Source organism: Rana temporaria, chromosome 12 (assembly GCF_905171775.1).
Source record: "Rana temporaria chromosome 12, aRanTem1.1, whole genome shotgun sequence".
Taxonomy (NCBI): Eukaryota; Metazoa; Chordata; class Amphibia; order Anura; family Ranidae; genus Rana; species Rana temporaria.
The window spans coordinates 10,011,360-10,027,144 of NC_053500.1; the positions used below are offsets into that span (position 1 = coordinate 10,011,360).

General features: G+C 44.8%; 1 protein-coding gene across 3 annotated transcripts in view; it reads left to right on the forward strand.

Annotated features, from left to right (window-relative positions):
- NFATC2 (nuclear factor of activated T cells 2) overlaps positions 1-15,785 on the forward strand; it is a 162,511-nt gene that overhangs the window by 142,125 nt on the left and 4,601 nt on the right. Inside the window, exon 10 of one of the 3 annotated variants that reach the window (XM_040330961.1) lies at positions 11,774-11,861. The exons of the other annotated variants lie outside the window; for them this stretch is intronic. Coding sequence (XP_040186895.1) covers positions 11,774-11,817 — 44 coding nt within the window. The 3' untranslated portion in view covers positions 11,818-11,861. The remainder of the gene's footprint in view (positions 1-11,773; positions 11,862-15,785) is intronic. 3 annotated transcript variants of the gene reach the window in all.

Here is a 15,785-nt window from a genome sequence, read left to right on the forward strand (position 1 = left end):
AGGAGATACGCCATCGTATCTCTATCTGAATCCGGGCCACTGACTCTAATTGACACTTTGACATTGCTATACAGTGATCAGTGAACTTACTAATGACAATGGCTGGGTGTCGGGGGCAATCAAGGGGTAACCTTAGTGTCTAACAAGTCTATGTGGGCTGATTTTAATGTACAACACAGGGGAAAAAAAAAAACATTTGCCCAAGGGCCTTATAAAGAGTAACACCTCAGACAGTAGATATAAAAATTATTTATTAACATACATTTCTAAACATATGTACCACAATGATAAAGAAGACATAGATGATAAACATGAATGTTGCCGCATAATGTTCATATGAAAAAATTAGATATGGGGGACCTGAAGGCACCATACAGATACCCCAATCGATCTGGAGCTGCTGGGCGGCTGATCTCTACGCGTTTCGCAAGGTAATTCTTCCTTCCTCAGGAGGTGGCGCAGGTAGGTATCTGGTGATAAAGATGGATCAATGAATGATAATGGCAAAAAAATAATAATTAAATGGTCGGAAGGGGTGGTAGGAGGAAGGAAAAAGGCAGGAGGATAACCATATATGTATGAGTATATCTCAATATCTGTAACTTACAAGTAGTGTTAAATGCTGGTCAACTCTCATTGTCTATGTGCTAATTTTATTCACAGATCTGTCTGGTGAGATCAGGGGGAAAAAAACAGCCAGATCTGTGTTCTTGTGTTTGCAAACACAGTGATCTCTGTGGCTGTGGTTGGCCACACACAGCCATCAGCAGGTTCACAGCCAAAACCATTGGCTGTGAGCCTGCTGATAAACCTGTGCTGTGTGTAACCACAGCCCGAGCAGCAGGGGGCGCTTGTACGCCTGTAAACCCAGAAGTTTCCTTGCGACGTATGGGCACATTGTGTGGGGACCAACGAAACCACCAGCCAGCAGTAAAAAGTTAAACTGCTGGTCAGCAAGTGGTTAATCATAGGGGCTGAAGCACTCTTTATAGGGGGGGTCAGAGAGTGCATGACTTTGTCAGAGACACAGGTTATGCAGCCACACTCACTCTTCACAACTCTCCTCCTGAACGTGGATGATGACTAGGGTTGCCACCTTTTCTTCAAGACAACCCCGAACACTTCATCGGCCTGGGACACCTTTGGGTTCCCCCGAGGAGAGTAGTAATGTAGTGCCCATAGCGTGCCATAGCAAAAAGTCGGTGTGGCCAAATTCTCTTCCTAACATCATCACCCTGCCCCCCAGTGATGCCGAACCTGCCCCAGAAGGCAACATATTTGTGTGTGACTATCTTGGTTACTTGGGGATCTACAGCCCGGTCTCTATAATGTGTCCAGGTTTCAGTCCGCCTGAATCCCGGACAGGTGGCAACCCTAATGATGACCCGTGAGACAGGGTGACAACGCTGCAGTGATTTTTCTCCATATATTTACTATGCAGTACAAATGGCCCCATGGCTTTGTGAGTTATAGGAACTACCATTACATTATGTCAATGTAACCTTTCTGTCAGCAATTTATAGATGTCATTTGCACTCTCAGATTAGTGGGGGTGCAGGGAAAGTCCATGTTGTGAAGCGCCCCCTCCCACTCTTATGATAAAACACATTGCATTATAGGAAATGCTACAGAAAGACAGGAAGTCACACTTCGCATTTCACAAAAGTGGGCACAGAAAATTCTCAGTTATTGATGATGACGAGGTTACTTTTACTTTCTGATCTAATAACAACCCGGGAGACACTCCACTCCTGACAGCAGAAAGACCATTTCATCCTTTATGAACAGCCAGACATACATGGGTATAGAAAACAATCAACCCCCCCTACCCCCCACACACACCTTTTAAAATAATTATATTTTGTTACTTTGTAGCCTGAAATGGAGACGGGGAAGTTTTCGATTTTATCCAGCTGCATATTGCAAATTACAACATTTAAAGCGGATGTTCCGCCCAAAAAAAATATTAAAAGCCAGCAGCTACAAATACTGCAGCTGCTGACTTTTAATATTAGGACACTTACCTGTCCTGGAGTCCAGCGCCGATCGCAGCAGAGGATGAGCGATCGCTCGTCACCCTGCTGCTCCCCCCTCCATCCACGTTGAGGGAACCAGGAAGTGAAGCGCTGCGGCTTCACTGCCCGGTTCCCTACGGCGAATGCGCGAGTTGCACCGCGCCCGCCGATTGGCTCCCGCTGTGTGCTGGGAGCCGAGTGTTCCCAGCACACAACGGGGGGGGGGGGTGCGACGGGATGTGACGCAATGCCCGTCTTTTGCCCGTGAATGCCGGGCCGGAAGTGGGTGCAAATACCTGTCTTTAGACAGGTATCTGCACCCCCCTCCCCCCTGAAAGGTGTCAAATGTGACACCGGAGGGGGGGAGGGTTCCGATCAGCGGGACTCCACTTTAGGGTGGAGAACCGCTTTAAGTGAATGATGTAATACCAACGTGTCAGGCAACGTTTTTTACACACACTATATTGTCAAAAGTATTGGGACGTCCGCCTTTACACACACATGGACAGTAATGGCAATCCCAGTCTACACACTATTAGATTCTCTGCAGATTTTTGTCTTCAGATTTACCAAAACCATATAATATGAATCAAATGCCGCGTACACATGATCATTTTTCGGCTTGTAAAATGATGTCTGCTTTCTCTCATCGGGAGTAGCAATCAGTGACATGTCACTCGTAGCCACACCCCCTAACAGTTAGAATCACTCCCTAGGACACACTTAACCCCTTCCTAGCCCCCTAGTGTTTAGCCTAAAAAACAATGTTTTTCAGCCTCTAGAAAAAAACGACGTTTTTTCCAACTTGATCATTAAAACGGTCTTGCCCACACACGATCGTTAAAAAAAATAAAAAGCTCTAGCAAAGCGCGGTGACGTACAAAACGTACAACGGCACTAAAAAGGGGAAGTTCCATGCGGATGGCGCCACCCTTTGGGCTGCTTTAGCTGATTTCGTGTTGGTAAAAGACGATTGGCGCTTTTCTGTCTGTTACAGCGTGACGAATGTGCTTACTCCATTATGAACGGTAGTTTTACCAGAACAAGCGCTCCCGTCTCATAACTTGCTTCTGAGCATGCGCTGGTTTTTCACGTCATTTAAGCCCACACACGACCATTTTTTACAACCCGAAAAACGACATTGTTTAAAACGTCGTTAAAAGAATGCAGCATGTTGGATTTTTTTTTTTTTGTCTTTTTTTTAGAACACGAAAAAATGATGTGAAGCCCACACACAATCATTTTAAATACGTTGTTTTTTACATACCGAAAAATGATTGTGTGTATGCGGCATAAGAGTTTCAATTTGTATGCAATCATGCAGGCCCTCACACTACAGGGTTCTGGTAAATCCCATGACAAAAAGCTGCAGAAAATCTATGGCATTTTTTAGTGCTTTTTGCATTACAGAATGTGTTTAATAGTAAACCATGTTAAATGGACCTTAGTGCAAAAAGCACTAAAACAGCATAGGTGTGAATCCAGTCTTAGTCTGTAGGGTTCAATATTGAGTTGGCCCACACTTCTGGGAAGGCTGTCCACAAGGTTTAGGAGTGTGTCTATAGGAATGTTTGACCATTCTTCCAGAAGTGCATTTATGATGTCGGGCACTGATGTTGGACGAAATTGTCCAAATAATTTGGTGGAGGGGGGATTATGGTGTGGGGGTTGTTTTTCAGGGGTTGGGTTGGCCCCTTAGTTCCAGTGAAGGGAACTCTTAAGACGTCAGCATACCAAGACATTTTGGACAATTTCATGCTCCCAACTTTGCGGGAACAGTTTGGGGACGGCCCCTTCCTGTTCCAATGTGACTGTGTACCAATGTACAAAGCAAGGTCCATAAAGACGTGGATGAGGGACTTTGGGGTGGAGGAACGTGACTGGCTTACAGAGTCCTGACCTTAACCCCGTAGAACACCTTTGGGATGAATTAGAGGTGGAGACTGTGGGCCAGACCTTCTCGTCCAACATCAGTGCCTGACCTCACAAATGCGCTTCTGGAAGAATGGTCAAACATTCCCATAAACACCCCCCTAAACCTTGTGTTCGGCCTTCCCAGAAGAGTTGAAGCTGTTATGGCTGCAAAGGGCGGGCCAACTCAATATTGAACCCTACGGACTAAGACTGTGATGCCATTAAACTTCATGTGCGTATAAAGGCAGGTGCCCCTTTTGACAATATAGAGTGTGTGTGTGTGTGTGTGTGTGTGTGTGTGTGTGTGTGTGTGTGTGTGTGTGTGTGTGTGTGTGTATATATATATATAGTCTAATATTTAGAAAGCATTAATTCCACTGAACAATCAACAACCCTGAAGCCTCATCCAGGGTTTGGAAGTCTAAATGAGACTATTAGCACAAACTTTAGCACCACGAAAGCATTTTACCCGGAGAGGTCAATAACTGCAGCACGATATCAGGTATTATCCACTTCAGTTTGCAATCAATTTTCTTTAATGACAAAGCACTCACTTCAGTGCCTGGGTGAGGTAACCGGAGCGCAGACTAAGCGGTAAAGGGTCAAAGTGTGAACGCACCTCTAGTGCTGCCTTTCCGGGAAGTCTCACCAGATGATCTATTAAATATACACATAATCTGTATATCAGGACAAAAAAAAAAACAACATACGCAGTACATATCTGATACATGCACATTTCCCCGTGTTTTGTCTGTAAGTATGCTACAAGTGCAGGAAAATGCTGATCTACCGGAAACCCACCACAGATTATCACTAAGCTCCTGGATGAAGTAAACGTTCTACAAATATGAAAACCACCTTCTTTATAAAGTCCTAATCTTCCCATCTAATGAGGATTTGGACTATTCCTAAAAGCTGGCACAGAAGCTCCAGCACCACTTCTACAACGATTTGGGGTTATTTGGCACCTTAGCCAGATCTCTGACTGAAAGGTTGTCACCATCAACTTCACTCAACCTCCGTAACCCAAACTGGAGTCCAAAAGCTTGTCTGTGAAGCTCTTCGAGCCAAAGCCCCAAATAAGAAACAAGACGGCGTCCAGACTACTGAACACAAGGCTTGTCATTGAAATCCTACAACAGGATTCACATCTGGGTCTTCAAAGCCATAACAAAACACACAAATTCAGTGAGCCAATGAGCAATCACTCTGATCCATCGCCACCACTGCTAACACCGTGAATAAACACTAAATATTAGGAGTCAGTAAACATATCCATGTATTAATGTCCAAAGAGCTGGCCATTAAATCCCTAAGCCAGAGCCTCAATAAGAAAAAAATTGTATAAAAGTCATATAAATAGTAATAGCCCAAAAATAGCATAAGTCCCAATTCTCACCAACCTGAGATTTGAGTAATTTTAAATAGTAAGTCTTGAATTACCAAATGTAATGTCTAAAGGGCTGGCTGCTAAACCCCAAGTCCTACTGCGCTCTGGTGCAGGGGTCAAGCAACCTGCCACTGACCCAACAGAAGTTTTAGAGTTGCGGGTTCAAATCTAGTTCTATCTATTTTTAATTTGAGTCAATGTATAAAGAGCTGTCTGGTTCAGTGGTTTAACAGACCACCTCTTACTCCAGCAGTGATTTTAGAGTCGCCGGTTCGAATCCTCATTCATCTATTTGAATTTGTGATGATGTTTTACTCTTGAAATAGAAGAACGAACACCTCAGTGATTGAGCAGAGGCGATTAGCTCAGTGGATGAGAGTGTTGACCAGGGCGCTGTAGACCCGAGTTCGAATCCACAACAGCGCTGTAGACCCTGAGTGCCAATCCATGAAAGCGCTAAAAACCCAGACTGCGTATTCACAAAGCACTGTAGGCTCCAAGTTGTAAATCCATAAAAAGTGCTGCTGACCCACAAGTGTGAATCTGTGAAGAGCAGTAGACTCGAGCTCAAATCCCTGAGTGAAAGCTTGGAGGCCATGGACAACCCACCAGTCTGCTCCAGTCCCAGGTCCCCACAGGCCTGTAACATGTGTGGGCATCACATTAGGTTGTGGACACCCCTCCTCTTCGGTCCACGGTCTGTGACATCACTGCAACATATATAATAAGAATGGGCTGTCTTACCAGGGCAGTCCATTCAAAAAGTAGGGACTTAGGTTTTTTTGCACCTCACCCATATATATATATATATATATATATATATATATATATATATATATATATATATACACACGCACGCCACACAGTGCCTGAATCCCTTTGCTGGTGGAACATGGTAGTGGGTCTCAAACATCTCCCACTGCCCTGTTCCACCAACAGGGGGATTCAGGCACTGCACCGCACCCAGGACACACAAGGCTTTCCCTCACAGGGATTTGAACTCAGGTCTCCAGCAGACCAGCCAGAGCTCTTACCCTCTGAGCTATCACCTATGCTCAAGCCCTAAGGTGCTCGTTCTTTTATTTCAGGAGTACAAAAATGTACACACTACAAAAAAAAAAAGAAGATTAAACAATGAAAACAAATCTGCAAGTCAATAAATAGCAGAACATGTGGCAGTACACCCAACATCTTCACATATATCACAACAACTGTATGAAACATATTATACAGGTAGCTGATTTAGAGACTTGAGCCTGAGAAACAGGACTACTGCTAAACCCGGTTCATCTCTAAGTACTCAGATTATTTGTCCTCTGAGCTTTCACTTCAGAAACACAAAGAACTGACGGGTTAAATAGTTCTGAGAGACCACTTGAGTTGTTGAAGACACTATTACCCAAACAGCAACATGTCAACTCAAAAGTCTCTTTAAGGGCTCATTCACTACAGTTGCACCGGGACCCTTGTCCTGAGAGGTCCCACTCATAAATCATTAACAAACAGATAACACCAGCTGATCCTCCTTAATGATCAGGTGCTGGTCCTATCCGTCGTCTGTGCAAGTGATTCAAGAGGCAAAGGGTATGACCGCACTCCAAAAATAAGGAAAAAAGCTTTATTATATAAAAAGCATCCAACATCAAAAAATACTTACAGCAACAGCATCATCCCCCACATAAGTCAATGCAAAAAAACTTGCTTCCTATGGTGTCAGTTCATAGTACTTGCTTCATTGTAGTGGGCTGCATCTCAACACAAGGGTGTGAACAGAACTTTCTAAAGAAAAGAAGAGTAAACAGTACTGTTTACTAATAGTAATAATTAAGAACATAATTCCCCATCACCTGGTTCAAAGAAAACTTGGCACGCCCATTGTGCTATAACGTGAAAGGGCTTGTAATAAAGTCCCAAAAAAAAGTGTCTTTAGAGATTAACATGCGCTATGGATTTATGTCTGTGAAAGGAATAAATAGTGAAAAAAAAATCCAGAAAAAAAACAAACAATTTATACAATCTACCTACAGTATACCATATATTCTAAACCAGGGGTAGGCAACTTTAAAGCGGAGATCCACCCAAAAGTGGAAGCTCAGTTTAATCCACTCCTTGCCCCTTATTTGCCACATTTGGCATGTAATTTTTTTTGGGGGGGGGGGGGCTTCAGGAGGAGTGGGACTTCCTGTCCCACTTTCTCCTTCTGCCCAGGGACCGCCTAGGTGATAGGTGTGACCAGGGGCGGACTGACAACTCATGGGGCCCCCGGGCAATAGAAGATTATTGGGCCCCCGGGCTTACAGATGGCCACCACGCCAGGAGGCGGGGCAGCTAAAATCTAGGATTTTCACATCGAAAGCATGTCGGTTTCGGACATATCAGGGACAGATCTAAAAAAACATAGATTTTTACATACTGTCTCTGGTTTTACTGAGCCTGGCAACCCTGATGGGGCCCCCTAGTAGCATGGGGCAGTGCCCGAGTAAACTCAATGGTCAGTCCGCCCCTGGGTGTGACCAATTTCTGCGCAGCGCCGCTCGTGTATACGCAGTGAATGCCCGGCCGTGAAGTCGAAAGCTGTCACGGCTGGGTGCCCACACTTAGAATGAAGATGCTGGCCGGAGAGGGGGGAGAGGAGCAGAGCGGAGCTCTGGCCGGCGCATCGCTGGACCGTGGAGCAAGTGAGTGTCTGTTTATTAAAAGTGAGCAGCTACAAAAAGTGTAGCTGCTGGCTTTTAATAAACTGTAAAAAAAAGCCTGGAACTCCCCTTTAAAGAGGTGAAGATCTACCTGAACAGCATGGGAGAAGTCAAAGATCATCGGACACAGTGTTGCCTCCTCACACCCCCTCACTGATTTAAACCTCTAATTGCCGTATTACCAATCATGGATTTAAACCAGGTGGTGAAGAGGCAATATATCGCCTCCTCGCCACCTGTCAAACATACTTGGATCACTTTTCAGAGGATCAGCGGTGCCTTGTGCACTTGTGAATGAACCCTTAGTTGCATTCAGGAGCGGCACCCTTAGGGCTCATTCACATGAAAAGTCTCTTTAAGCCCTGGTTCACACTGGTGCGATTTGACATGTGAAATCGCATGTCAAATCAGCGGCATTTGCCCGCAATGGCACCATCCTAATCGGTGCGACGCCGCATCTGCAGTAGTTTCTGTACTACTTTTTGCGATTTCGGCCTGCGATTTACATTGACATCTGTGGAGAAACCTGCACAGATACCTCTGAAATGGCGGCTGAAATCGGCACTAACAAGCGGGAGTGAAATCAGCTGAACTCGCACGGCTTCATTCCCGCAGCCCAGTGTGAACCTTGGCTTACATGATTTTATTATTGCCCAATTGCTTTATCTGACTTTCCAAAAATCTGCCTTTTTCTTTATATGCATTTCTTTGTTTGGTTGTGCTCTCCATTGTCAGAGCACAACCAAATAAAAAAATGCATATAAAGAAAAAAGGCAGAATTTTTTGAAAGTCAGATAAAGCCACGATTGGGCAATAATAAAATCATGTAAGAGAGACTCTGAAAACCCCCCAAACTGTATTTTCTATATTGTATGTATAAATAAAGAACTTGTATAAAAGGAGGTTGTCCTCCCTCTCAGGGTGAGATCCAGATCTTCAGTATACATATGACCCCTGACACAGGAGTCTCAGGCAATAAATATCAATGAAACACTTAGGCCGCATACACAAGGTCGGACAAAACCGATGAGAATGGACCGAGGTTCAGTTTCATCGGTCCAAACCGACGGTGTGTATAGCCCATCGGTCTGTTGTCCTTCGGTCCAAAATTTTAAAACTTGCTTCAAAATCGAACCGATGGCCCGCTGCCCGATCGGTCCAAACCGATGGTTAGTACAGAAAGCATCGGTTCAAAACCCGCGCATACTCAGAATCAAGTCGACGCATGCTTGGAAGCATTGAACTTCGTTTTATTCAGCACATTGTGTGTTTGACTTCACCGCGTTCTGACCCAATCGGTTTTTGGAACGATGGTCTGTACGCACATCAGACCATCAGGCCACTTCAGCGGTGAACCGATGGAAATGGCCCGTCGGACCATTCTCATCGGTTTGGAACGACTGTGTGTATGCGGCCTTATACTTATTTTATTTGAAAAGTGCTTCAAAAAGTATCTAATCAATGTGCAAAAAAAGTTCCTCACAAGGTGCCAATTCATGTGAAAGTCATAATTCCTTCTGTGACGGGAGTCACTTTGGGTGGGGGGCTTAGTCTACACAGCCCTGATCTCTGTGTGCCTCTGTTCCAGCTTTTAAGCCCTGCCTAGTTTTTGGTCGTAATATGCGACTATAATATCTAATATCTATATTCAGACTGGAGGAAGCGGTACATGACGGAAGCACTCAAGCGGAGTGTGGGACATTCCGTTACACCTTCCATTCTCGGGGTGGGGTTTATGATCATGTGACTGCCGTGATTGGCTGTCACATGATCGGAAAGCTCCCAACTGCAAGTAGTGATTGGGAGCCTTCCGTTAGCTACTGTAACTGTGCTGGGAGCGCGCAAGGCATGCTCATCTCATCTTGCTGCTGCCACATGCTGCCACCTACTGTCTGGAGGACCTATAAGCAATCCCACATCATTGCATGGCCGGTTAACCCTTCCCTATGGTATCCCCCAAAAAAAAAATTTTGGGCTGAGGTTACAGTTAAAAAAATGTACTTGTTCCAACCTGCATACAGGTAAACCCAGGAGTCTGCATTTCTGGTCTCCTACAGTAAACAGAACATGGACATGCAATTATTTTCGTAAATATAAACTGCTAAATACCTTTTCTCATCAGCAGTATAGAGCAGTCTTGTGACTTCTATCAATGTCTGGCTGAGCACTGGTTAAATATTGTAGGAGGATTTTCATTCTCCTCTGAGTGTTCTATGAGACTGCATGACCCCCTGACTCTCTGTCTGGACAGTGCTGATTGGCCCTGTGCTGATCACATGCCCCCCCCCCCCCCCAAATAAAAAAAACTCTAGCAATACACACCAAACTGTGCATGTGCAGAGTGCCTCCAAGGCCCTGTTCTATCAGCAGATGGATTGGGGGCAGTAAAAGAAGGGGAAGATCAGAAAAGACAGGATCAAACAGCCTATTTACACAATGCAGAGGACAGTGAGTATAACCAGCATGCTTATTTACTGCATATACAGACTGATTTTACGGTTGTGGGTTTGGTAACACTTTAAGAACAAACCTACAGAACGCATCTTGTTTGTACCCCTGGGGCCTGCCTGTACTGTCCCATAAGGGAACTAAGTACAAGCTCTAATATATATGAGTTTGTACTTTGCTGGGATGCTGACAGACGGTGGGATGTATACCCAGAGACCATCGTCACATCTGCCATATCACCACCAGCACTCCTCATATGTTTTTTTTTTACAAAATATTTATCAAAAGCCTATTCAAAGTGTTGAATGGGTGCCACATGCCAGTGTATATATGCAAAAAAACAAACTGGATTGGGGAAGGGACTTTAAAAGGCACCAAAAAAACACTGTTAGATTTGGATAGATAAAAAAAGTTTTATTTACAAACACGTTAAAATTCTATTGAAGATAAAATATCATGAACATAGAGGTTCAAGAATACAGAAACGAGTTGCAACATATCCTATTCAGATTCAACATAACATCACATTGATACCCGCAACGTTTCGACTACAGGAGGTATTCTTCAGGATTTCCATATACAGTATTGCAGGGTGAGCATCCGCTTGGTGCTCACCCTGCAACATATGGAGCACCAAGCGGATGCTTTTCCCTTTAGAATTGCACTGCTGTCCCCTTCAAGGGTACATCTTTCTCGAGTGTGGAAAATTGGAAGTAGAATATTTCCCTCCTTGTCCATCACACTGAATACCTCTGGGGCTTTTCACAGAGTGTATGACTCTTTTTAGGACTAGCAAGAAAATCTTCCCTTGATCTGACTCCTGGATGTGAATTGAGGGGTTATTGGCATCCAATTTTGATCTCTCTACATAAACATTTGCCTATTTCATTGTATTCTTCCACAAAGAACCCCCTGAAGAAGACTTCCTGTGGTCGAAACGTTGGGGATATCAATGTTATGTGATGTTATGTTGAAACTGAATAGGATATGTCACAACTTGTTTCTGTATTCTTGAACCTCTATGTTCATAATGTTTTATCTTAAATAGACTTTGAACATGTTTATACCTAAATAAAACTTTTTTTATATATCCAAAATTTGTTGGTGCCTTTAAAGTCCCTTCCCCAAAACAGTTTGTTTTTTTGCATATGTTTTTTTTATTTTTTATTATTATTGTGTAATTATTTGGTTGACGTTGATGGAAATTTGTCATTTGACTTCTGGCACTCAGAAAATTGAAAGTTGCTTTGGATTTTTTTTTTTCTCTATATACTGGAAACTGAAAATTGGTTTTTGCAAATCTTTTTCAGAACTGATAGATACAAACCTTAGCTGGATACAAAACATTATATGAGGCCGAGGGCCACGGCTCTGTGAGTCAAGAATTGAAAGGAAAAGGTAACTCATTTTACTACCTCTATTCCTGGCAGCTTCTCACATTTCTGATGCCACCTCTCTGAATCTCTTTACGTTTCTGTTTCACTCTGAGTCCACCTGACAGGCTGGTCACCCCTCGATCTTTCTCTGTCTTTAAGGAGCATGCATGATCTTCAATATTCTGGAAAATGTCTCCTAGTCAGGCTGAAATGCACTTGTTTCTATTGACTCTGCTGATTGTATTAAAATGTATGTAAAGTCAAAAACTTTTTTTTTTGTTTGGTTTTCGATATAGTCAGGGAATGGGTAAGACCTCTGTCACTTCCTGTACCAGAGACACAGCAAGAAGTAAGGTTGAATCGGCATTCTGAATCATGGGCAGAATCACCGCGATTCTGCCCGCGATTTGCAATAGCGTGCGCTGCTCGTAATAGTACCCCAAACGCGGCATGATTTTCGTGGGGGGACAATCGCGTTAAAATCGAAGGTCCAAAATAAGTACATGAGCTTCTTTTGTGTGATAGGAATTCCGGGATTCTGTTTGCACATTTTTACCCGTGATTGTCGCCCCCAAGATGTGAACGGAGCCCTAGGCTCCATTCACACCTTGGTGTTTTGTTTTGTGGGCGGAACTCTGTGCGATTCTGCCCACGATTCAGAAACGCTGCAAATTGTGGGACGTCCTTGCGATCCCTGCTATTTAGAATGGCACCAAATTGTGTCACAATTTTGCCACGATTGTTGTCCAACGAATCGCGGTAAATAAATGCAGAAACAGAATCGTGGAAACGCCCAACGCCCCAAAAGAAGTACTTCTTTTGGGGTGTCGGGCATTCCGCAATTCTGCTTGCATGTTTTTCCGCGATTTGGTGCCATTCAAAAAAGCAGGGTTTGCAAAAGCATCCCGTGATTTTTGGCGTTTCCACAAAACGGGACACCAAGGTGTGAATGGAGCCTTAGGCTCCATTCACACTTAAGGACGCTAGCAGGACCGCTCCAAAAGTCCTGCTAGGTGCATCTTTGGAACAGTGAAGGAGCGTGTGTTTACCGCTCCTCCACCGCTCCTTCCCATTGAAAGCAATGGGAAACCACGGCTATACCGCCGGCAATGCGCCTCTACAGAGGCGCATTGCCGGCGGTATTAACCCTTTTTCAGGTAAACCCGCACCGCTAGCGGCCGAATACCACCGCAATTCCGACGGTAAAGCGCCCATTAAAAATAGCGGCGCTTTACTGCCACCGCACCTCCCACCCCAGTGTGAAAGGGGCCTTAGAGAATTCCCCCAGATCCACTTTAATTGAGAAGTACAGGGAAAGTTTGTTTGGCTGTACTCCTCCTATGGATCACAGAAGTGCAGTTCGTTCTGCACTCCTGTGACTCATTTTTTAGCAGACAGCGGGCTAAAGTCACAGAGCCGGTCCAGGCTGAGGCAAGATTGCAACAATGGAGTTGGGATCCACCCACATGCCTGAGCTGCCCACTTCCCCCATAACCCAGTGCTCCAGTGAGCGAGAGGGGGGGGACACAACAGGTAGCCGGTGACTGACAATCACTAGCTCTCTGCTCAGGGAGCTGTTAGAACTGAGCGATCAGCGGTGATCGGTCGTTCAGTTCTCAGTCTTAGAGCAAGTGATTAAGTATGATTCTGAAAAATCCCATACTTCCCTTTTAATGTCATTATCCCACAGAGGCCATTTGTGTTTTTGCCCGGCTCCTTCCAGTTCTGTGCTCCCGCTGCAGGAATCAGATCTCCGATTCACTGTTCTCAGTTCATTTTCATTCTGCTACCTCTGAATTAATTTGCACTATAAAACTATGAGGGGCGCGGAGAGCCAACACCAATAGCGCGTCTACTAATGTATTAGTCACCTGTGTCTCGGAGGAATACACTGCGCACATTGTGACCACACCGCACACACTCTGTATATAAGCTCTTCCTTTGTGTGTCCATTGACACGCCGGCTACTCGTAGGTGCCATTCAAAAGGTTCCTTTTTAAGAGGCTTGGCAGCCACCTGCTGGCTCAGGAAACAGACCTTCGCCAAACAGTGGCCCATTCAGCTGGAAAATAGATTTTAATATACTTTTTACAACTTCTCCACAAAGGCCGGCTCAATACCGAGTGATCTCACAATAAAACCCCGCTTTATTTTACATGTGGCGCGTCAGGAAATGAATACCTTACAGGCCGCTCACACATTAAAGCCAAACCGGAGGGGTAATAAGCAAACATAAAACAAGTCCAACTACCAACAATGACATATCCTGCCAGAGCCATTCGTTTACACGTGAAAACGTTATTTATTGGTGTCCTTGCCGAGCTTCATATCTCTGGCTTCGCCAGCAAGAGCTTTCCATCCCTTGTTGTTATTGTAGTTCAAGTATTAAAATAAAAACTCTGATTGACTGTTGCCAGCAAAAGTTTTACCCCGTTGCTGATTCTAATTTAGCAAAATTATTCTAAACAAACATTGTTCTCTACAAAATAATTTTTTGAAGAGGGAATTGTGCCCAGGTTTAAAAACATTAGGCTAGGTCCAGGCCCAGATTTCCCACAAGGCCACAAGGCCAGGCCTCGGGGTGGCAGGGCGCCGAGGGGCGGCATGGAGTCCCCCGGAAGGCCGGAACATAAAGTTAAGGGCGGTAAGTTGCTGTGTGGGAGAATTGTGTGTGGGAATCCGCTCGCTCGTTAAGTGATTGCGGCGATGTCGCCAAAATCACTTGTCAAATGTGTGCTGCCCATAAGACATCCCCCCCCCCCCCACAGTGCCAGGACTCTGTTTTGGAGGTGACAGGGTCAATAAAGAGCATTGTGGAATCTGGCCCTGGGGTGGCAGGGAGAGAAAATCCGCCCCTGGCTAGGTGTAGAACCAGGGCCGTCTTTAACACAGGGCAAAGGGGGAAGCTGCCCCAGGCCCAGTCATTGTTGTGGGGCCCAAGGCAACTTCCCCTTGAGCCTGCACTGCCCACAAATAGTTGATAAGTGGATTCAGGAGGGCCCAATAAAAGTTTTTGCCCAGGGTCCAATCAATATTAAAGATGGCCCTGTGTAGAGCTAAACTGTCGTGCCTCTGAAAAGTGATCCAAACACAGTTTCGAGAGGTAGCGAGAAGGCGATATAATGCCATAAAGGCTGGACCAACGTGCTGCAACTGCGCGCATTTCACGTGAGAGTGCTCAAGCTTGGCGAGTGGTCACACAAGGCACCCTGGCACATAACTCCATACCCAAATGTACTGGGGATTTTGCTAGGTGAACCGGCAGTGAAACGATTGTCAGATGAGCGAGCGGAAGGTAAGTAACTGCGGCCCCTGACATCACCAAGATAATCTTCAGTATATGTAATAATAGAGAGGGCTGTCAGAGATTGCAAACACAAACAGGAAATGGTGGTCAGAGACTGTTACATGAGACTAGTCGACATTGCTGCCATCACTTCTTTATACATCAATGCTCCCACTACAGACTGCTTGGGTCCAAGGGCCATAAAACAAGTTCCAAAGTGCTCCAGGGTCCTATACAGTAGAGTGAAGCCTATACTTTGCCCATTGTGGGCATTGAACAGACTCACTGACACTTTACAGGACAAATCGGTCAGATCAAGTGACAATTATCTTATCTTAATCGTCCAGTACATGACAAAGGACTTTTCGGTGACTGGTCCCTGGCAAAAACAAACTTGCTAGGTCCATCCCTAAAGTGCACCCATATAATCTTGTTCACTCCATTTATTTTCCTAGTGTCATTATAATGATCTTCTGGTGAAGTATCAAGATCTAACTGCTCATTGCCCTGGACTAACTAGCAGTTTACAGATCGATTACCCTTGGTGTGAGCCTTGGGGACTGTACCCAGACCCCACTGTGCTGGGATGGCTTGTAAAGTTTGCCTCAAACACTGGATCCTGCATTAGGCACTCAACTTGGCAGGAAGTGAAAAATGTGT